This window comes from Melanotaenia boesemani, chromosome 8 (assembly GCF_017639745.1).
Source record: "Melanotaenia boesemani isolate fMelBoe1 chromosome 8, fMelBoe1.pri, whole genome shotgun sequence".
Taxonomy (NCBI): domain Eukaryota; kingdom Metazoa; phylum Chordata; class Actinopteri; order Atheriniformes; family Melanotaeniidae; genus Melanotaenia; species Melanotaenia boesemani.
Window position 1 is genome coordinate 27,445,775 of NC_055689.1, and position 17,221 is coordinate 27,462,995.

Below are 17,221 nucleotides of genomic sequence, written 5' to 3' on the forward strand. Positions count from 1 at the left end.
GGAGCCTATTTAAGCTGCCATTGGGCAAGACAGCCGGGTAAATCCTACACAGGTCACCAGTACCTCACATGGACTATAAGAATACTGTCGACCCATCCAGTTTAGGCTTAAAGTCATGTAACCAGTAATGAATGAAAATTAAGTTTTTGATGCTTTAATTTCATAGAGAGGGGTAAGGGTCAGGGAGGTTTGGGGCGTTGAGTCTAATAGCAGACTCAAAAGGTAATTTATCAAAAATGTAAATTTGAATTGTGAGAAATATGTCAGTCAAGCATTCACCTAAATAATTGTTTGACTGACTGTATCAGTAACTGCAATATAGTTTTACATCAGGTGTACATATACACACAACCACACACACCTTATCTTGCAGCATGCATAATCCAGAGCAAAGACAAAAGGGGAAAACCTTGTGATAGTGATCTTGTAATGGATCAGATTGATTTAATTTAATGCGCTGGACAATTTCTCATTCTTATTCCTCAAGATGTCTCTGAATGGATTTTATGTGGGAGGCCCATTCAATTGTTCTCTCTCACCTCCATGAGTCTCTCAGACAGTGAGCGAGAGAAAACACAAGCAGACAAAGAAACAGCGAGACACAGAAGGAAGCAGAAACACAAACTACCTCCACACTCAGCCCCTTTGATCCCATAGCTCTTTTTTCGTTGACATTTTTTCCTCATATAAAAAAGAAAGACTTTCCTGCATTCAATGTGTTTTTGCTTGATGTCTGTTTTTCTTCTTCTCCTCGGAGAGGAGGGCCAGTTTGGTTTTCATATCCCCTCCAAAAAAGCTGAGAAGGGTTACTCCAGCCCTTTATCACTTTTATTGAATACTCATACAGAGAAAGGAGACCCAGTTTATTTATCCTTGGAGGGCTGAGGACTCGGGTTGAGGGCGGTGCTTTGTGCAATGCAGCGTGCTGCTTGGAACAGTGGTAAAATATGCTGGAAATGCCTAGAAAACTCCAGGCCCTGCTCTCCCAGGAGAGCCTCATCTATAATAGGCCTGGCTGTTTCCCTCTGCTCCCTTGCTGCAACTCTCTCCAAACATAAATCTCTGCTCCCCAAACCTGCTCTTCCACTCCTTCACTCCCGTTAGCTCCCACTCCTCCTCTACATTCCACCCATAATATGGCATCTTCCTTCTTCATTTTCTGCCCCCCCTTTATTAGTGTCTCTGCTCCAGCCTCTCTTCCTCCCCCATATTGCTCCCCATTCTCATCCACTTTTTCTTCTCCTGCTTTATCTATTCTTCTTCTCTCATTGCATTTACAGCACCCCATTACGCTCTCCAACTCTGCTATCCTCCTTTTTTCCCTTTCAGTCATCTTTTCATAATTTTTGTCCTCCTCTTTGACCGTCCTCCTATCAGAATTTGACTCATTCCCTAATCCTTTTGTCATCTCATGTCCCACCCTCCCTTTTGCAGCCCCTCCAGTATTTCCTCCATCTGTCTCCACCTTGTTTGACCATGCATCCCATTTCTACTCTCCTCTCATCACCAAATTTTCTCTCCTATCATTTTTTCTACTATTTTCTAGTTCCATAATTACACCTCTGACTATTTCAAACATATACCCTCCTCTCATGGTCTCCCGCTTATAGGTCTTTCTTTACTTCTAATCCTTTTCCCCTTTTTTCTTCCCCCATCCATTCATGTGTTTCCCTCTTCTGACTTCAACTGCTCTCCTACTCTTGTAAACCCCCGATTTTCAACTCACCTTTCCCCTATTTTCTTATCTTTCATGCACACTCCTTCTTGTCCTACAAACTGAATATCTCTCTATCCTTTCTTTTGCTTCTCCCCCAGCACTGCTAGTTCTCTGCATGTCCTCCTCCTCATTTTCCTCTAAGTCCCCTACTCCTCTCTCATCCAGGCTAACATATCGGCCTGATTGACGGGTGTCAGTCCTAATACTGGTCCAGGCTCTCTGTCCGAATCTACATACTCTTCCCTCTTTCACTCCAAGCTGAGAGACAAAATAAAAAGACCAGAAGAGTGAGCTGAAGAGGAAGGGGCAAAATTACCACCATCGTTTTCAGCAGATCACTAGATTATCAGGGCATCGTAGGAAATTAGGCGACAGCTAATTGTGACGCTTATTTTATTCATTTATTTTAATTGCTGTTCTTTGTCACCTCAGATTAAATCTCTCCAAGTGTAAGGATATCAGATCTGTCAGGTACTGGAGGGCTTTGAGATGAAGCCAAACATACACACACACGCACCAACTCCCGCCTCCCATCATATCTGAAAGTCCGCTATGCTCTTAAATAAGGCTTGTCATGCAATTTTTAATGAGTTTCATTTGAAAGTAGTATTTTTTTTTATTGAATTAGTTTTTTCCCAGTATCCAGTTACTCCAACAGAGTCAATCAACCTTATATGCTTGCTTTTATGGCACAATAAGTACAAATTGCCACTAAAGGCCATGTTTGAATCATCATGAGGCTGCTTATGCAAGAAAATGCTCATCTTGACCCACTGCGTCTGGTCTACAAAAGAAGGCTGTTTTTTTAAAGGCATTTCAAAGAAAACTCTGAGTTCACAGAACTCAGAAACTTCAAGTTTAAAGAATGTCATTTTACTACATGTGTGTAAATTTAGCTATTAATGTCCAGCACAACACTAGATTTACAACATATAGGAGGATGAAATGGTAATGGTGCACGAGTTCTGGTAATAGAGGTGCAAAGAATTAGGAAATGTGAGCAGTTTATCTTTGACTTGGAAGGACAAGTAGAGTCAACTGCTGTACTGCAGCCATGTTTGGTGTTGTTATAATTCTGTTTATGTTTTCATATTTATCTAAAAAACATCATGGTTCAGGGCAGGGATCCCAAATTCTTATCTTTGAGGGACACTGTCCTGCAGGTTTTAATTGCTCCTTTGCAGGGAAACACCTACAACCTGTACGATTGCAATCCCTGGTTTAGAGACAACTTACAGCCCAGTTGTTACAAAACTCAGGGATCAGGACTGCGTAGAGACTTAGCTGATCTTTAGTTCTTAAGGAAATTTCAATGATGCAGTGACTGCAGTTTTTCTAGGTTGATTCTAACTTTAATTTTTTTTTTCACTTGTGTAGATTTAAATTTTCTTTTTTTAAGAACTGAAAACATACAAATTTGGCCACTTTTCTTTTAATAGAAAATCCATCTGTGAGATCTGATCACTTTAAAACACTAAAAAATGGGTTTCACAGCTTTCAGTGATAGTAAGTAACTGATGACATAAAATTACACAACCTACCCTCTTTCAGTGGAAGACAAAGTTCTCCAAGTTATTGGACAGAGGTTTAAAAACATAATAAACTGTGCACAAAAAGTTAGAAAATGTATGTTTGGTTGGTTATTTATCCTCTTTAATAACACTAATTGTTGAATTATACATAGCTGAAAAGCCTGATTAGTCATCTTTAGCACATTGTATAACTTGTAAGGACCATGCTTCTGTGGAATGAGGAAAAAAGCTAAACGTGTGGTAAAACATGCTGCCCCTAAAAATGTGCCAAACACCCCTGCAACAATCTCACAATTTATACATTGTTGTAAAGCTGACTAATTAAGCTTTCCAACATATATTGAAATGTATAATGTAAAATATGTATGTTTAATGTGTGATATGCATATTATACTATAATCTGGTATTATAAAAGGGGAGAAATAATCAACCAAACACAAGTTTTCTTACTTTTTCTGCTAAGTTTGTACTTGTTTTCCCACACCGGCTCGGGCAATATATAGCGGAGAAAAAGGAAAGGGAAAGAATGCCTGTTATTTATTTATTTTCTTATTTTCATATATTGAAGCATCTGACATTACTTTGTCTTACTGATAAATAGCTAAATAAACAAATAGAATAATTACTTTTAGTCTGTTACTGTGACATAGCTGGAAGAAAATCTAAATTAATTTTAAAATGTGCTTTACAAATAAACATACAGCCCAATTCATCTGTTAATTTATTAAAACCATTTATGTTTATGTGGATAATTTAATTTAACAGCACTTTTAGTGGATATTTTTATATTTACTGCTGTCACCGCGTAGTTCCATCAGTGTAGGCATCACTGTTTACCATCATAACTGTATGCGAGACGACTTACAACATGAAAATCTAGTTATTATACTATGCAACCACGATTAAGAATTGCAGCTGGACTTAAATTAATATTGTTTTGTTAAGTTCCAGCTGGAGCAGTTGAAGAACTGTTTATATTGGCCTACTGAAAGCTACATACCTTCATCTTCAGCATGGAGCACCGCTCTGTCGTAGCTCCCTTTTCCTTTTTGCTACCTTATATGCTTCCTATTTTAACAACTTTACACATGCTAATTGCTTCTTGCCGTACGTAATATAACTTCCATAAAAGACATGCTAAGCTAGCGTGTATGTCTTCTATGGATTTCTAACAGCTTGATCTGCCAGTCTTAGGTCAGGCTAGTAACAATGATAAAAACAGTGATCCCTAGTTTAGTTTTTCAGGCTAAGAAGTGGTGGTAAAAATGGATTAATAAAAAACAAAAAAAGTTAGATCATTTATGATTTCAATGTCAAATTTGAAACATAGGTAGTGTGTTTGCTTTAAATGTCACTTTACGGGGTGTTTTAAATATCACCAAGTTATATCCATCTCAGTTTCCCAGATGCAATCCATGAGTCAAAGTGATAGATAGATAGATAGATAGATAGATAGATAGATAGATAGATGAATAGATGGATGGATGGATGGATGGATGGATGGATGGATGGATGGATAGATAGATAGATAGATAGATAGATAGATAGATAGATAGATAGATAGATAGATAGATAGATAGATAGATAGATAGATAGATTAGAAATTAACCAGATTTGGTTCATCACAACCTGTGGGTCATCTGTATCACAACATCAAATCAGGAATTCTATAAATACTCTAAAATAAATCCCAGTTTTAAGGTAGCACAGGTGAGGTTTGATGAAATCATGTTTAGTTACATGACAATGCTGTATCCCCTTATTACTACAACATCCTGGTGTGTGTTGTGTATTTTACAGAAGCTTTACATGCCGTAAACACCAAAATATCTATGACTTTACCCACTAACCCCATCTGAGAGTATTTTTGTTGTTCGGTGATTCAGAGAGGAATTACACAACTGTTTGAGGGTGCAACAGAAGAGAGAGCTTTTCATACAATCTACTGCTGTAATAGGTCACAGGGAAGGGTGTTTTGGGGGAATCTGTTGGGAATCATGGCTATTCAGCTCATAATATAAAAGAACTGCAAGCCAAATGCATTAGTTTTAGATTTCTTAGAATGTCTTGAGAGTATTTTTGGATGAGAGGTAAAACATTTAATGAATCTAAAGCAAGCCTGGTAGCTTTTGTTAACTTACTTCTAAATATATCTTCAGAGACTTTTCTAAGGATCCCTGGGTGCCCCAGGAGCCCAATTTGGTTGTAAATCTTTTGCTGATGTAAACCATCAAACATTGATGGTCCAGCTGGGTTGCTGGTAAAGCTGAGACTGAAGCCAACAGAGCTATTTCTTTTTCTCTCTTTGCTTCCTGAGCTCTCCTGCTCTGCCTCTGTTTATCCTCAAACATCCCCTCTTGTCAACAGATTAGGAGTGAGCCCCGCTGTCTCTTCCTTTCTTCGTCTCTCTCTGCCTTCATCTATCTGTCTTTTGGCTTGTCTCTTTACATCTAAGCCTATGCACTATTCTTGCGACGGGAGAAAAGAGAGGAAGGAGGGGGCGAAGCAGGGGAAAAAAATAAAGTGTATATGTGTGTGTGAAAGTGAGCGAAGAGAGATGGGACAGGTGCTTGCGGTGCAAGAATCGCTTTACTTGCCTTGCTTGCATGATCAGGCTGCAAAAATGTTCGGCTCAAGCAAAATTGCTGTTCAAGAATTGACTCTGAGAAACAAGCTTCCTCGCCCGCAGCCAGACTGGTGCTGGCAGCACAGCGGCAAATCGCTACATCAGAGACACATACAGGGGCCGAATGGTAATTACAGGGACCCACAGATGTGCGGTCAACCACACAGAGATGTAGTTGGTCTGTGTTACAAAGCCAGACACACCACCAGGCTGAGGAGTGAATCAGGCTGCTCAGAGAGCTGTCAGCAGTGGAAAATGGGCAGCAGACACCTGGAAGAGTCCAAACAGGCTAAACACACATTAGGTTGCAGACGCTGCATGTAGGGGACGGATTCACGCTGATCACATTTACAGGCTTACACCGGCTCAGCAGGAGAAACTGATCTGATGCTCTGCTTCGGTCTCTGTCTGTGTCCTTCATTGCTCCCTGATCACTTCCTGCTTCATGTTCTTTTATGATTTGCTGCATATCTGTTCTACCTTATTATTTTCTGTTTTGTTCTTTTGCCTCTGCTCTGACTGCCTTTTATCCACTGTTCTCTTCTACCTCATCCTTTTTTTAAAAAATCTATTCATTCAACTCTCTCTTTAGAACAAGGACACTGCTGTTTATTCTCTCTTTCATCCAGCTTATAACCAAAATAATAAATATTATCCACAGTGACTCCTTCCTTTGACTAACAGAGTTTTGTCATGGCTGTCAACTGATCTAATCTCATGTTCTGTATCCTAATCTTGAATCTCAGATGTTCAGATTCTGACAGATTCTTACCACAGTACATCTATCACATTCCACTCAGGTGGTCAGCTCTGCTCAGGCCTGGGAGCCCCTCTGACTGTCTGTCTAGGCAGATCATCGTCTGTGGCTCATCACACCGTCTGCCTGCAGCACCGGGGACCCAGGTGCCGAGGCATGTACACACTAAAACACACACACACGTATATGGTTGAATTGTTCACATCAGGCACCTCAATTAATCACCCCTGTCTTTGGAGCCATGACTGCCCTCCAGCACAAACACACAGTCATCCACCTTTTAGTGTATGTGTGAGTGTGTGTGTCTGTGTGTGTGTGGAGAAAGTGAGGGCAATCTATCAAGGTGATCGATAAATAGGGACATTAATATTAGTAATGGGACTCCTCTCCAGTCCAGTGAATATGTCTCCGTCTTTAAGGTAAAATATGATTTTTTTTTGGCACCTGAACGTTTGCAGCAGGGATGCGCGCACGAGCACGTGCATATAAGACTCTACCTGCATTCTAAGAGGATGCACTGGTCTTTCTAACCCTCGCGCTTTAATACACACAGAGACTTCCTCTCTCGAGGGACACTTTCACTGGTCTTTACTTTCTACTCTCACACACAATAAGACTAAAGCCATGCACGTGTCTGGCGCGTGCGTGCCCCATCCATGTACGAGTTGAAAATTGATCCAGTGTGACTCATGTTAAAGCCCAGCGACCAGACTGTGCTTCGGATCCTCGCCTCATCAATCATCCCCAGCTGACAGGTTATGCGCAAAGTGTGTTCTTGCTGTGTGTGAGTGTGTGTGTGTGTGTGTGAGAGAGAGAGAGAGAGAGAGAGAAAGAGAGAGAGAAAGCGCGCGCTTGTGTTTGACCCACACTGCGTTTGTATGTGTCATCCAAATTCACCCATTCATGTGTTTCAAAGGTCACGTCAAAGCAATGTCGTGTACAGATGCTCCTCATCTCTCTGCCCCTTAAACGTGTAATTAAAGGAAAAAGAAATTTTAATATTTTTAGCAAAGAACAACCCGTGAAAAACACCCCGGGACTCTTTTCACTTTAGCGTCTGTGGGATGTGATCACGACGTCCAGGACAGCACAAATCAATCAAGCGTTTTCATGCGCGTGGACTCCATGCCAGGCATAAACACACAATATACAGTTAGTGCGAGCGCAGACAGAAACAGAGCCACAAAGCGCACAGCCGCCCGGACAAAACTGTCAAACCAACAAAAGCAGAAAACAATTTAGGCTTTAAAACCAAAACTTTCCATCGTCGCTCCCCACCAGTTCTGGTTCCTTCAACTATCACTCACCTTGGTTCAAAGTGATCGTCAAAGTTATGATCCACAAGGCTGGCATGGTTCAGCCGAGCGCATTCAGATTCCTCCCCTCGGCTCTGCTTCCCCCAAAAGACACCATCAATTCCTCCTGAGCGGGTGAATTTAGCTGGAATCCTCTTTGAGTCATGAGAGTGAAAGAAGACACATTTAAAGGAAAAAATATCCCATGCCCTTTTTCCTCTTTCTCTTTTGCTCTTTTCTTCAACTACTTCACTGTTTTTCCCGTGCGTAAAATAAACCTGTCTCCACTTTTTTCTCTCGGTTTCTCAGTCTGCGTCCCTTTTCCTCTGTTCACATTTAAACTGTACTGAATTCCTCTCTCCCTCCTTGCCTCCCCCCCTTTCACAGACAATCAGTAGCACACACCCCCTCCCTCATGTACTGCCTGCCCCCCATCAAATCTCCGTTGTAGACTCCACAGATCGGAGGAGGAGAGCGCTGCTGTGGCCGCAACGAGAACTGCGCTTTAGCGTTTTACACATGAAAACTTCAGGTCTCAGCTGAATGAACGCTTTTTCAAACACCGAATATTTACAGAGATTTAAAGCTGAACATGTTTTTTATTGAATAAAATAAATCCCTAAAGGGAAACAAAAGCTGTGCTGTTGCAAACTTTAGTACTTCAATTTTGTCTTGTAATCTTTTAAGTGATCTTGAGTTTCCAGGTTTTTCTGAAGGTCTTTCAAAGTTTGTCTTTGGACATTGGCTGCTTTCTTTAAATACAATATTTTTTATTACAGACCTGGATAACACCTTGGCAAAGAACCATTTTTAAATTATATCTTTAGGTGCTGTGATACTCACAAATAGACATAATTTTTTCCAATTTCATTAATTCCATCCACAGATAATGCAAAATACAAAACTATCAGATAAAAGAAGATACATCAAACCTTAAAAGAATTAGGAAACAGAACAGTATCTAGTGGCATCTAGAAAGGGGGGAACCTACAAAGAGCTGATACAGAGCATGAGATATGCATCAGAACCTTCATCTGACTTATTTCCTGTGAAACCTCATCAGAAATAGTTGCTGTCAAGAAGCCATAAGGAAAGGAAATAGGGAGAAAAGGTAGATGTATGCCAAATGATACAAAAACTGGGCTGATAATCAGTGTCTTAAGGAGTGATGAAACCTCCCCAAAGCCCAGACTTCAACATGACTGAAGTGGTGATCATCTTGACAGAGAACAGAACAAAAGGCAGCCAACATCAAAGACAAGCTTTGAAATGTCCTTTAAGAAGCCTGGAGAACTATTTCTACAGACTACTTAAAGAAATTACAAGAAATCTTGTCTAAGAGGGCTCAGACTGCGATGAAGAACAAACCTGGCCATGTTAAATACTGATTTCTAAGATGTTTTATATAGTTTGTTTAGCTTGGTTATGTTTCCATTTATAGTTCAAAATCATCCACCTGTTCCACCAGAGAGGATAACTCGACTTTTGCAGCGTGCTATATGTCTGTTCTTATTGTTTTATCTCCTATTATTGACACTTCTGTAGTGAAACTCTGTTTCCAGCCATCCCAGCTTTACACTTTTTCCACTCCTGATGTTGGGCAAGTGGTGCAGAAGCATCCAAACTCAAACCAGCAGATTCAGGCACAGCTTCTGTCCGCAAGCCATCAGACGACTGAACTGGTCAGTTTGCTCGTAAGTTTGCACAGCTTACACTCTATTTTTTCAATTTTCTTTATTTATATAGTTTTATTTTACTTCAGCTTATATTTTATACGAGCGCTTCTTATGTACAATATTTGTGTCTTTGTGCAATAAAAAAACTTGAGACTTGAAACTGGTTAAATGTATTTTTCAAGCAATTCTTCAAACAGAAGGTCTAACATATAAATAACATTTCATCTCACATGAGTATTATGAGGTTAGCTTTGGCACATCCCACTTATCAATGTTTAATTTTAGAGGTACAAACAGATTCATTTTAATGCCATTATACTTTGTAAACACTCATTTTATTTCATACACATAGGAATGCATCTTTATTTTTGTTTCCCTAATGACTGTCCACAATTATAAAGATCCATCTGTGTGAAGATTGTGACTGTAATTAACTATAGGCATGTGTCGAGAAAAAAGGCTGATCTTTACCAGAATAGTCAGTAACAATTTACACGAAAACATCAGTGCAAACTAAATAGTTTAAATAGGCAGAGAAAGGATAAGAGGAACACAAAAAGGCTGCAGCGTTCAGAAGACTCTTTTAACAAATGGAAGAAATAAAGCATTATGCTGTAATCTGCTTTGGTTAGAAGATGCATTTTTATTGCTATTATGGAATATATTTTAAATGGAAATGTAGAAATATGTCTGTGGCTTTCCAACTTATCAACCAGTAAAATGGGGTTTTAATAAAAGGGGATTTGACTCACTATGTTGTACTGCCCTCTGTTGGATAGTTTTCTTTTAGCTAAATGGTACAAAAAATAAGCAGCATAGCTTTTTATACCTGTTAAGCTTCTACCACATTGGATTTGTGACACATTTCAAGACATATTTGTTGTTATTTTGAACTTTTATGAAGAAAATATTCTGTTACTAAATTCATCAGACTTTTTTCCCTTCATTCAAAAATGAAATCCCAAAAGAAAACTCAGTACTTTCAAAACATCTTAAATGAACCTATATTAGATTATTGTCATTGGTACTTCATATCGTTTTTTAAAAAAAATATTATCATTTCTTCAAAAAGTTTTTAGTTGTTTGAGGAATTTCTGAAATCATGTAAAGATTTCAGAGATAACCCATCAATAACCTGCCGACTCAGACAGAGTAAACACTGAATGAACATTTGAATTTGATAGGATGTGAATCACAGGAAAAAGCAGAGACACGCAAGTGAAATTAACCCAAATGCATGTTTATTGAAGTCAACAACTGAACTGTATTCTAACAAAAGAACCAGAGAAAACAAAAAGCAAATACTTAATGAGCGTAACAGCCAACAGACACGAAACTCACCACAGCCAGTGGCCTGGTGGTCGTATTGATGACATCATCCACCGTTGTACAAATTAACATACATGACAGCACTATTCCCAGGTGATATGGATATTTAATCAAAAGGAAGACTTTTCAACCCCCAAAAAGGAAAAAAAAAAACAAACAAAAAAAAAAACATAAGAAATATTTTAGTCATCAAAATAAAAACACTTTTGTGAATGCAACACATATTAAGAGTGTCTCCGGAGTTTGTTTGGGTCATTTAATACACACCTCACACTCATACACAAACACACATACACACACATATGTTCAAATACACAACTGCGACAGGCGTCATGCCGGACGTGCATATCCAGATATGTGTGTGGATGTGTATGTACCCCAAAGCGTGTGTGCAAAGCGTGTATGGGTGCGCATGTAAGAGTTTCCAGTAAAGGCAACACTATATACATGAAAATATATAAAAATGGTTGTTGAAACAATAAAATAGGCAAAAAAAAAAAAAAAAAAAAAAAATTCCTAACATTCAAGTTTTGGAGAATCTAATTATAAGAAAAAGCAAATTATCAGTTTAACTGAAAGAAACACCTTGAAGATTATGCACACCTTAAGAAAAAAAAAACAATTTAAAAGTCGATTTGTTCATCCTACGAAAGGAAAAGACATGAGCGGCAGCTAGTGTGCAACTGAATGAAGAGAAGTTGGTGAGTCAGGTGGAGGGGCAGTACAGCTCGAACTAACTGAAGAGGGAGAAGAAAAGCTGTTTATTGCCGGCATCTGGTGCCAGCTGGTCAATACTGCACTTCATGAGCAATAAAAATGACTAACTGCATGTCCCAGTTCAACACAACGATACCCCAACGTGATGTTCATGTAGAAGCGGTGGAGTAAAAAGCAGAATGAGTCCTACTTCATGAGTCGCCTGCAGTGCTGAGGAGGTACAGACGGATTTAACTGGGGCACGGGCTGTGTTTGCAGATCAGAGGACAGCAGAGAGGTCCGGCAGGCAGACCGCCGCTCTTGTTTCTGGAGAGAAGCCAGTCTGCGCTTCTTATCTCCAACAGTATCTACAGTTTCCAACTGTTTCTCATGCAAGCTACATGCTAGCACATTAACTAAGACGAAGGACAGGACAATAAATTACAAGCAAATACAGGTCCATTAGTTTTTAAGACACTACACTTTGAGTATGAGGCAGGTATTTCTTTCTCTTTTTAAAGAGTAGAGTTAGATTGAGGCTAAATACAGTTCAATGCTAACATCTTCAAAGTGTACAGCCAGCTCTGAGAGACAAAGCCGAACCTCTGGTCTGCAGACATGATAGCAGTGAAAAGCTGAGGAGTGACATCAACAGTGTTATGAATTCTTTAAACATTAAACCAATATATCAACTGTACTTGCTTTATCCTGTAAAAGGTCGTGGATGAGATGCAGCTGTCACAGACTGAGAGGTGGTGTGCACCCTGGAGAGGCCACCATACCTTTACAGAGCTAACACAAAATGACAGACAAGCATGTCTAGATGCACACAAACCTCCGGCCACGGATCACCTGGTAACCCAATGTGCATGTCTTTGGACTTGCGGAAGAAGCACCCGGAGGAGAACATGCAAACTCCACACAGAAAGGCCTCAGCTGACCGGCAGGTTTGATTTCGAGCCATTTTATTATGCAGTAAAAGTTCGAACCACCTTGCTGCTGCACCGCCCCACACACCCAAACACTCTGAAAGAATCCAAACACTATTAAAATCATTATCAGCATCACATTAACCAGCAAATATTCCAGCTGACAGCTCTTGGAAGGAAAAACAACAGCTGACCCTGCTTCAGGTCCTGTTACCCGGTATAGTATAGCTAGCTTAAAAACCTACTAGTTCAGCTACTTTCTTTCAAAGCGGCCAGCTTAGATATGACAATGTGGGGAAGGGTATGGAAAACATAATCCCTGAACATTTCCAATATAGGTGAGCAAACACTATCACAGACACCACTGTCTATGGGTAGACTGACAACAGCAAATGGATTCATCTCCGAAACACTCCCACAATGCCATCAGCACACATCTAGAGACGCTACTTCTACTGTACGTCTACATGGGCCTCTGAATGAGACAAAGACCAGCAAGGAGAGTCGGACATCGATCGGAGATGGAGGGGGAAGGAGTGATGAAAGGAGGACATGGGGTGAAGGTGGATCAGGACGCAGACAGGTTGATTGATTAAAGTCTGAAAACAAATGGAGAGGAGAGGAGGGAGAAAAGGAGAAGAGGATATTTAAGTTCTTGAATGACTTTCTTCAGCGTTTGTGAAGCCCAGACTCCAGCTCGGCTCCCTGCCCACCAAACTGAACCCTGGCTTGTGTACAATCTGCAGCCCGGAGCCTCTTAGTTTGATTGCAATCAATTTCCATGACTGAGCCAAGTGGAGCTTGCCACTGCCAAGGCAAAATCCCAACCTCAATAAAATACCGTTCATTTATGGGAACCTCTTGCTAAGCTTGTGCTAAGTCCTGCTCAAAATAACACACAAAACAACTGAATGACTTTTTTTCTGCCAAGGAGTTTGTGTTTAATGCATGTAGGCAGTCCTGTTTAGAAAAATAAGAAAGCATTTCCCCGTCCCAATGCAGCAAATGAAACTCATGATGTCACTAATTAACAAATATCGTGCCAGGTGGCCTCACCAAGACGAGCAGTGTGCTGCAGGGGGAGGGGGATGGAGGAGGTGAGAGTTGGCTTCAGCAGGGCCAAGTGGAAGGAACACCACATCGAGCACAAGCACCAGGCAGTGGAACTCCAGAGAAACTCCATTAAATGCTCAGAAACCTTTAGAAACTCCTTTTGAAGGAGGTTGTTTTATTTATTTTTTTTGTTGTTGTTTTTTTTTTTTTTTTTCCTATAAATCAGTGATTGGGAGCAGAGAGGCTGACAAAGCAGGGAGGAAACTGGTGGAAAGCAAAACATATAAACTGTAAACCTCAAAAATCAAAAGCACAAGATGGAAATAATCTTTTTGGACTCCTGGACTGACAAAATGACAGACACTGTAAACCGTTAATACTGACAGTAATTCACCAATGAGAGAAAATCTCTCATAAGTTTCCAAAAAGAAAAAAAAAAGAATTAAAGAGCAAAGAAAATTAGAAGGAAACATTCTTCATACAAATATTCGCAGTTAAGGTTAGTTTTTATCTCAACATCTTAGTTATTTTTACTTCTTTTTTTTTCCCCAGTAATTGATAGTTTCAACTCTGCATTTTCACGCATGTAATAAAAACAGGCAGGCCATTTTTTTGAGTATATAAGTAACTGCAATGCAGTAACAGACTGTATGAGAGGAGAGAGGGAGCTGCAGAGAGAAGAAGACAGAAGGTAGAAACAGGACAGAGAGTGTATTTACAGCACATCAAACATTTTCTGTCAAGTAAAAAGAATGCTATATAATTCTATATATATTTATATATATATATTTATATATGTATACTGGAGCCCCTCAGCTTGGTAGCACAGGTGGGAATGCTATTTTGCATGAGTGTTGCATGTTTTGTGATGGTGCATTGTGGGAAAATCTAACAGTTCATACCGGGGGAGTTTGTGAGGACACAGGAAGAGGTTTGATGGCATAAAAAGATTAGACAGTGATGGAGAGAGATTGTATTTGTCAGCAATAATTTTGCTTAGATGGATTTCTCTGGGAGGAGAAAGGATGTTTACGGGTGGGTGGGTGGGGGCCTGCCTTGTGTTGATGGAGAGAATGAGGACAGAAAGATGAAAAGACAGGCATGGTTGGGTTGAAGTGTTGAAGAGACAGATGGGGAGATTGAAGAAATGATGTGTCATTTGAAGACGTCAGGATATGACTTACAATTTAGCTTTTTCTTTAGCTCCGCTGACAGGTAAAAAGAGAAGGATGTGTGACAACATGCTAACGTTTCAGAAGAACTGAGAGGTTAGTAGGAAGCTCATGTTTGTTAATCTGAGCATCTACGAGCGTTCAAGTCTGTGCGAAAATAGATTCCCCTCCAAACTGACTCATGTATGTATGTTTGTGTATCGAGTGTTTAACATCAGTTCATCCAAATGTCAGTGCAAAATCTCACTTCCCTGTATCAATGCAAAAGTAGTTGAACATCAACTTGTCGCTTTATCCCACCCACAGTTCCTTCCCACCCATCCCCTCCCACTACCCTTCCAACAGAGTGAAGAACTGAAGTGTTGTGAAAACAAATGGAGGTTTATTTTCCTTCACTCCTCCCTCTTTCTTCTACTTCCACGTCCTCCAACTTTTCCTCTTCCTCCTCCTTCTCCTATGCCTCCTTTTCCTTTCCTCCACCACTCTGTCCTTTGTCTAGATGAAGTACTCCTTCTTGTCCTCTGCTCCAGAGTGGCCTCCCTCTGCGTTGATGATAGCTGTGTCTGCGTCAGGGGCGTCATCTGAGCCCTTGGCCTCGTGGGTCAAATATGTTCCTATGGCATGAGAAAGGAAAGGAGACCCATTGAGCAAGAAATGGAGGGAACAGAGGGAGGGAAAAAGAGCAATAAGACTGTGGGACAGTACAAGTCTACCACTGGAAATGTAAAAGCTCATCCTGGTTCCTACTTTTTACTTCAGATGTTCTGTTTCGTGAAGTGAATAATTGCCATATTGTTTCTTTAAGCTGAAGCTGCACAAGGAGACAACTGATGGGCCAAAAATATGGAGGAAAAATGAACACAACCCACATGTTTTGGCCATTTGTAATTAAAAAGCTTGTTTTATCAGGCAAAGAATTTGCAGTAATGCGCATATAGGTTGCTAAAGAATAATTCCTTCGACAGGATTTCTATTATTATAATCAAATATGTTTTTGTGCAATGTGTCACATAAAATTAAGTCCTACAAAGCTGTTAAATCAGAAATGAAATGAAAGTTTAAAAGAGTTAAAAAAGAGTTTAAAAGAAAACATTTTAATTTGTAAGTTAATCTCAAATTCTATTCTACAGTCATTTAGCAGACGCTTTATCCAAATTAGTATCCAAATTTTTTATCCATATTCACAAAGCTATTCCTTTTAACCGCAATCCTCTTAGATGGAGCTAAACCCAGGATACACTGACATACACTTTATTACCAAAAGTACTGGGACCCTCATCCACATCACTCAGGTCCGGAGTTCCAAGTAACGTCCATAATGACACTGATGAGTGATTCTGGTGTGGATGAACTTGACTGGCCAAATCAGAGTCTTGACCTCAACCCAGTAGAACACCTTTGGGATGAATTTGAACCAAGACTGTGAGCCAAGCCTTCTCATCCAACATCAGTGCCTGACCTCATAAATGCACGAATAGTCCAAAATTCCCATAAACACACTCCTAAACCTTGTGGAAAGCCTTTCCAGAAGAGTTGAAGCTGACATTGCTGCAAAGAGGGGGCAAGTCCAAATTAAACCTTACAAATTAGGAATGGGATTTCATTCCAAGGTTGGAACCCCAATAATTTTGACAATATAGGATATATGTTTGTTTTTGGCTGTAATATGGTACCCAAACTATTTTGTTAAAGGAAACTACTTCATGGTTTGGGAGAAACAAGACCCTTTCACAACATTAACCACATGTCTGAGGGCTATTTTTCCATCTATAGTAACCTTTTGTTCTACTTTCTGACTTAGCAGTACACTGACTCCCATCAACACTGACCACATCATTACCTTTTGGAAAAAAAAAAAAAGAAACTTGAATAACTGTCTTTATCCCCTTATCAACAGGAATAGTTTTTGAGCTTGGGCTGCAGTCGATTCATTTTAAAGTTAATTGAGAAACTTTTTCAGGACTTCATGGGAAACATTGATCATCTGTTAAAATGTGGACTGAAATGAAGAGGGTGCACGTGTCTGCAATATGTAATTTGTATAGCATCAAACATGATGGACAGTACAGCCAAACTAAGACAAGCAAGTGAATTAACAACTGGTGTCTTGCAGGAGCACACTAAGGTTAGCTACCCACAGAATAGTGTCAGCTACTGTTTTATGAATATGAGAATGCTTTTCATACCCAGCTAGTGGGTTGCTAGTCTTGACATGCTAGCTTAGCTTGTTCGCAGCCTGGTTAACAGCTAACATATAACAAGGGGATGAATAGAAAAAACTATTCACCTGATATGAATATGTGTGCATACTTAGCCAAGAAGCCTATCTACTAATTAAAAATGTCAGTAAAGCCTCAGGACATATAGCTTTGTGTCAACTACACCATTGTAGCTACTGTCACTTCTGCTTTTGTATGCCACAACCAAGAGCTAAATGCA

General features: G+C 39.8%; 2 protein-coding genes across 9 annotated transcripts in view; both read right to left on the bottom strand.

The window, feature by feature from the left end:
• The window catches only part of kirrel1b (kirre like nephrin family adhesion molecule 1b), a 96,242-nt gene extending 87,988 nt beyond the window's left edge, over positions 1-8,254 (bottom strand). For both annotated transcript variants that reach the window (XM_041991977.1, XM_041991976.1), the window contains exon 1: positions 7,940-8,254. In XM_041991977.1, the coding sequence (XP_041847911.1) occupies positions 7,940-7,985 (46 nt within the window). In that variant the 5' untranslated portion in view covers positions 7,986-8,254. The remainder of the gene's footprint in view (positions 1-7,939) is intronic.
• A 2,568-nt stretch (positions 8,255-10,822) lies between these two features.
• Positions 10,823-17,221, bottom strand: part of cadm3 (cell adhesion molecule 3) — a 109,382-nt gene continuing 102,983 nt past the window's right edge. For all 7 annotated transcript variants that reach the window (XM_041991981.1, XM_041991983.1, XM_041991980.1 and 4 more), the window contains one exon: positions 10,823-15,396. In XM_041991981.1, coding sequence (XP_041847915.1) covers positions 15,278-15,396 — 119 coding nt within the window. In that variant the 3' untranslated portion in view covers positions 10,823-15,277. The remainder of the gene's footprint in view (positions 15,397-17,221) is intronic.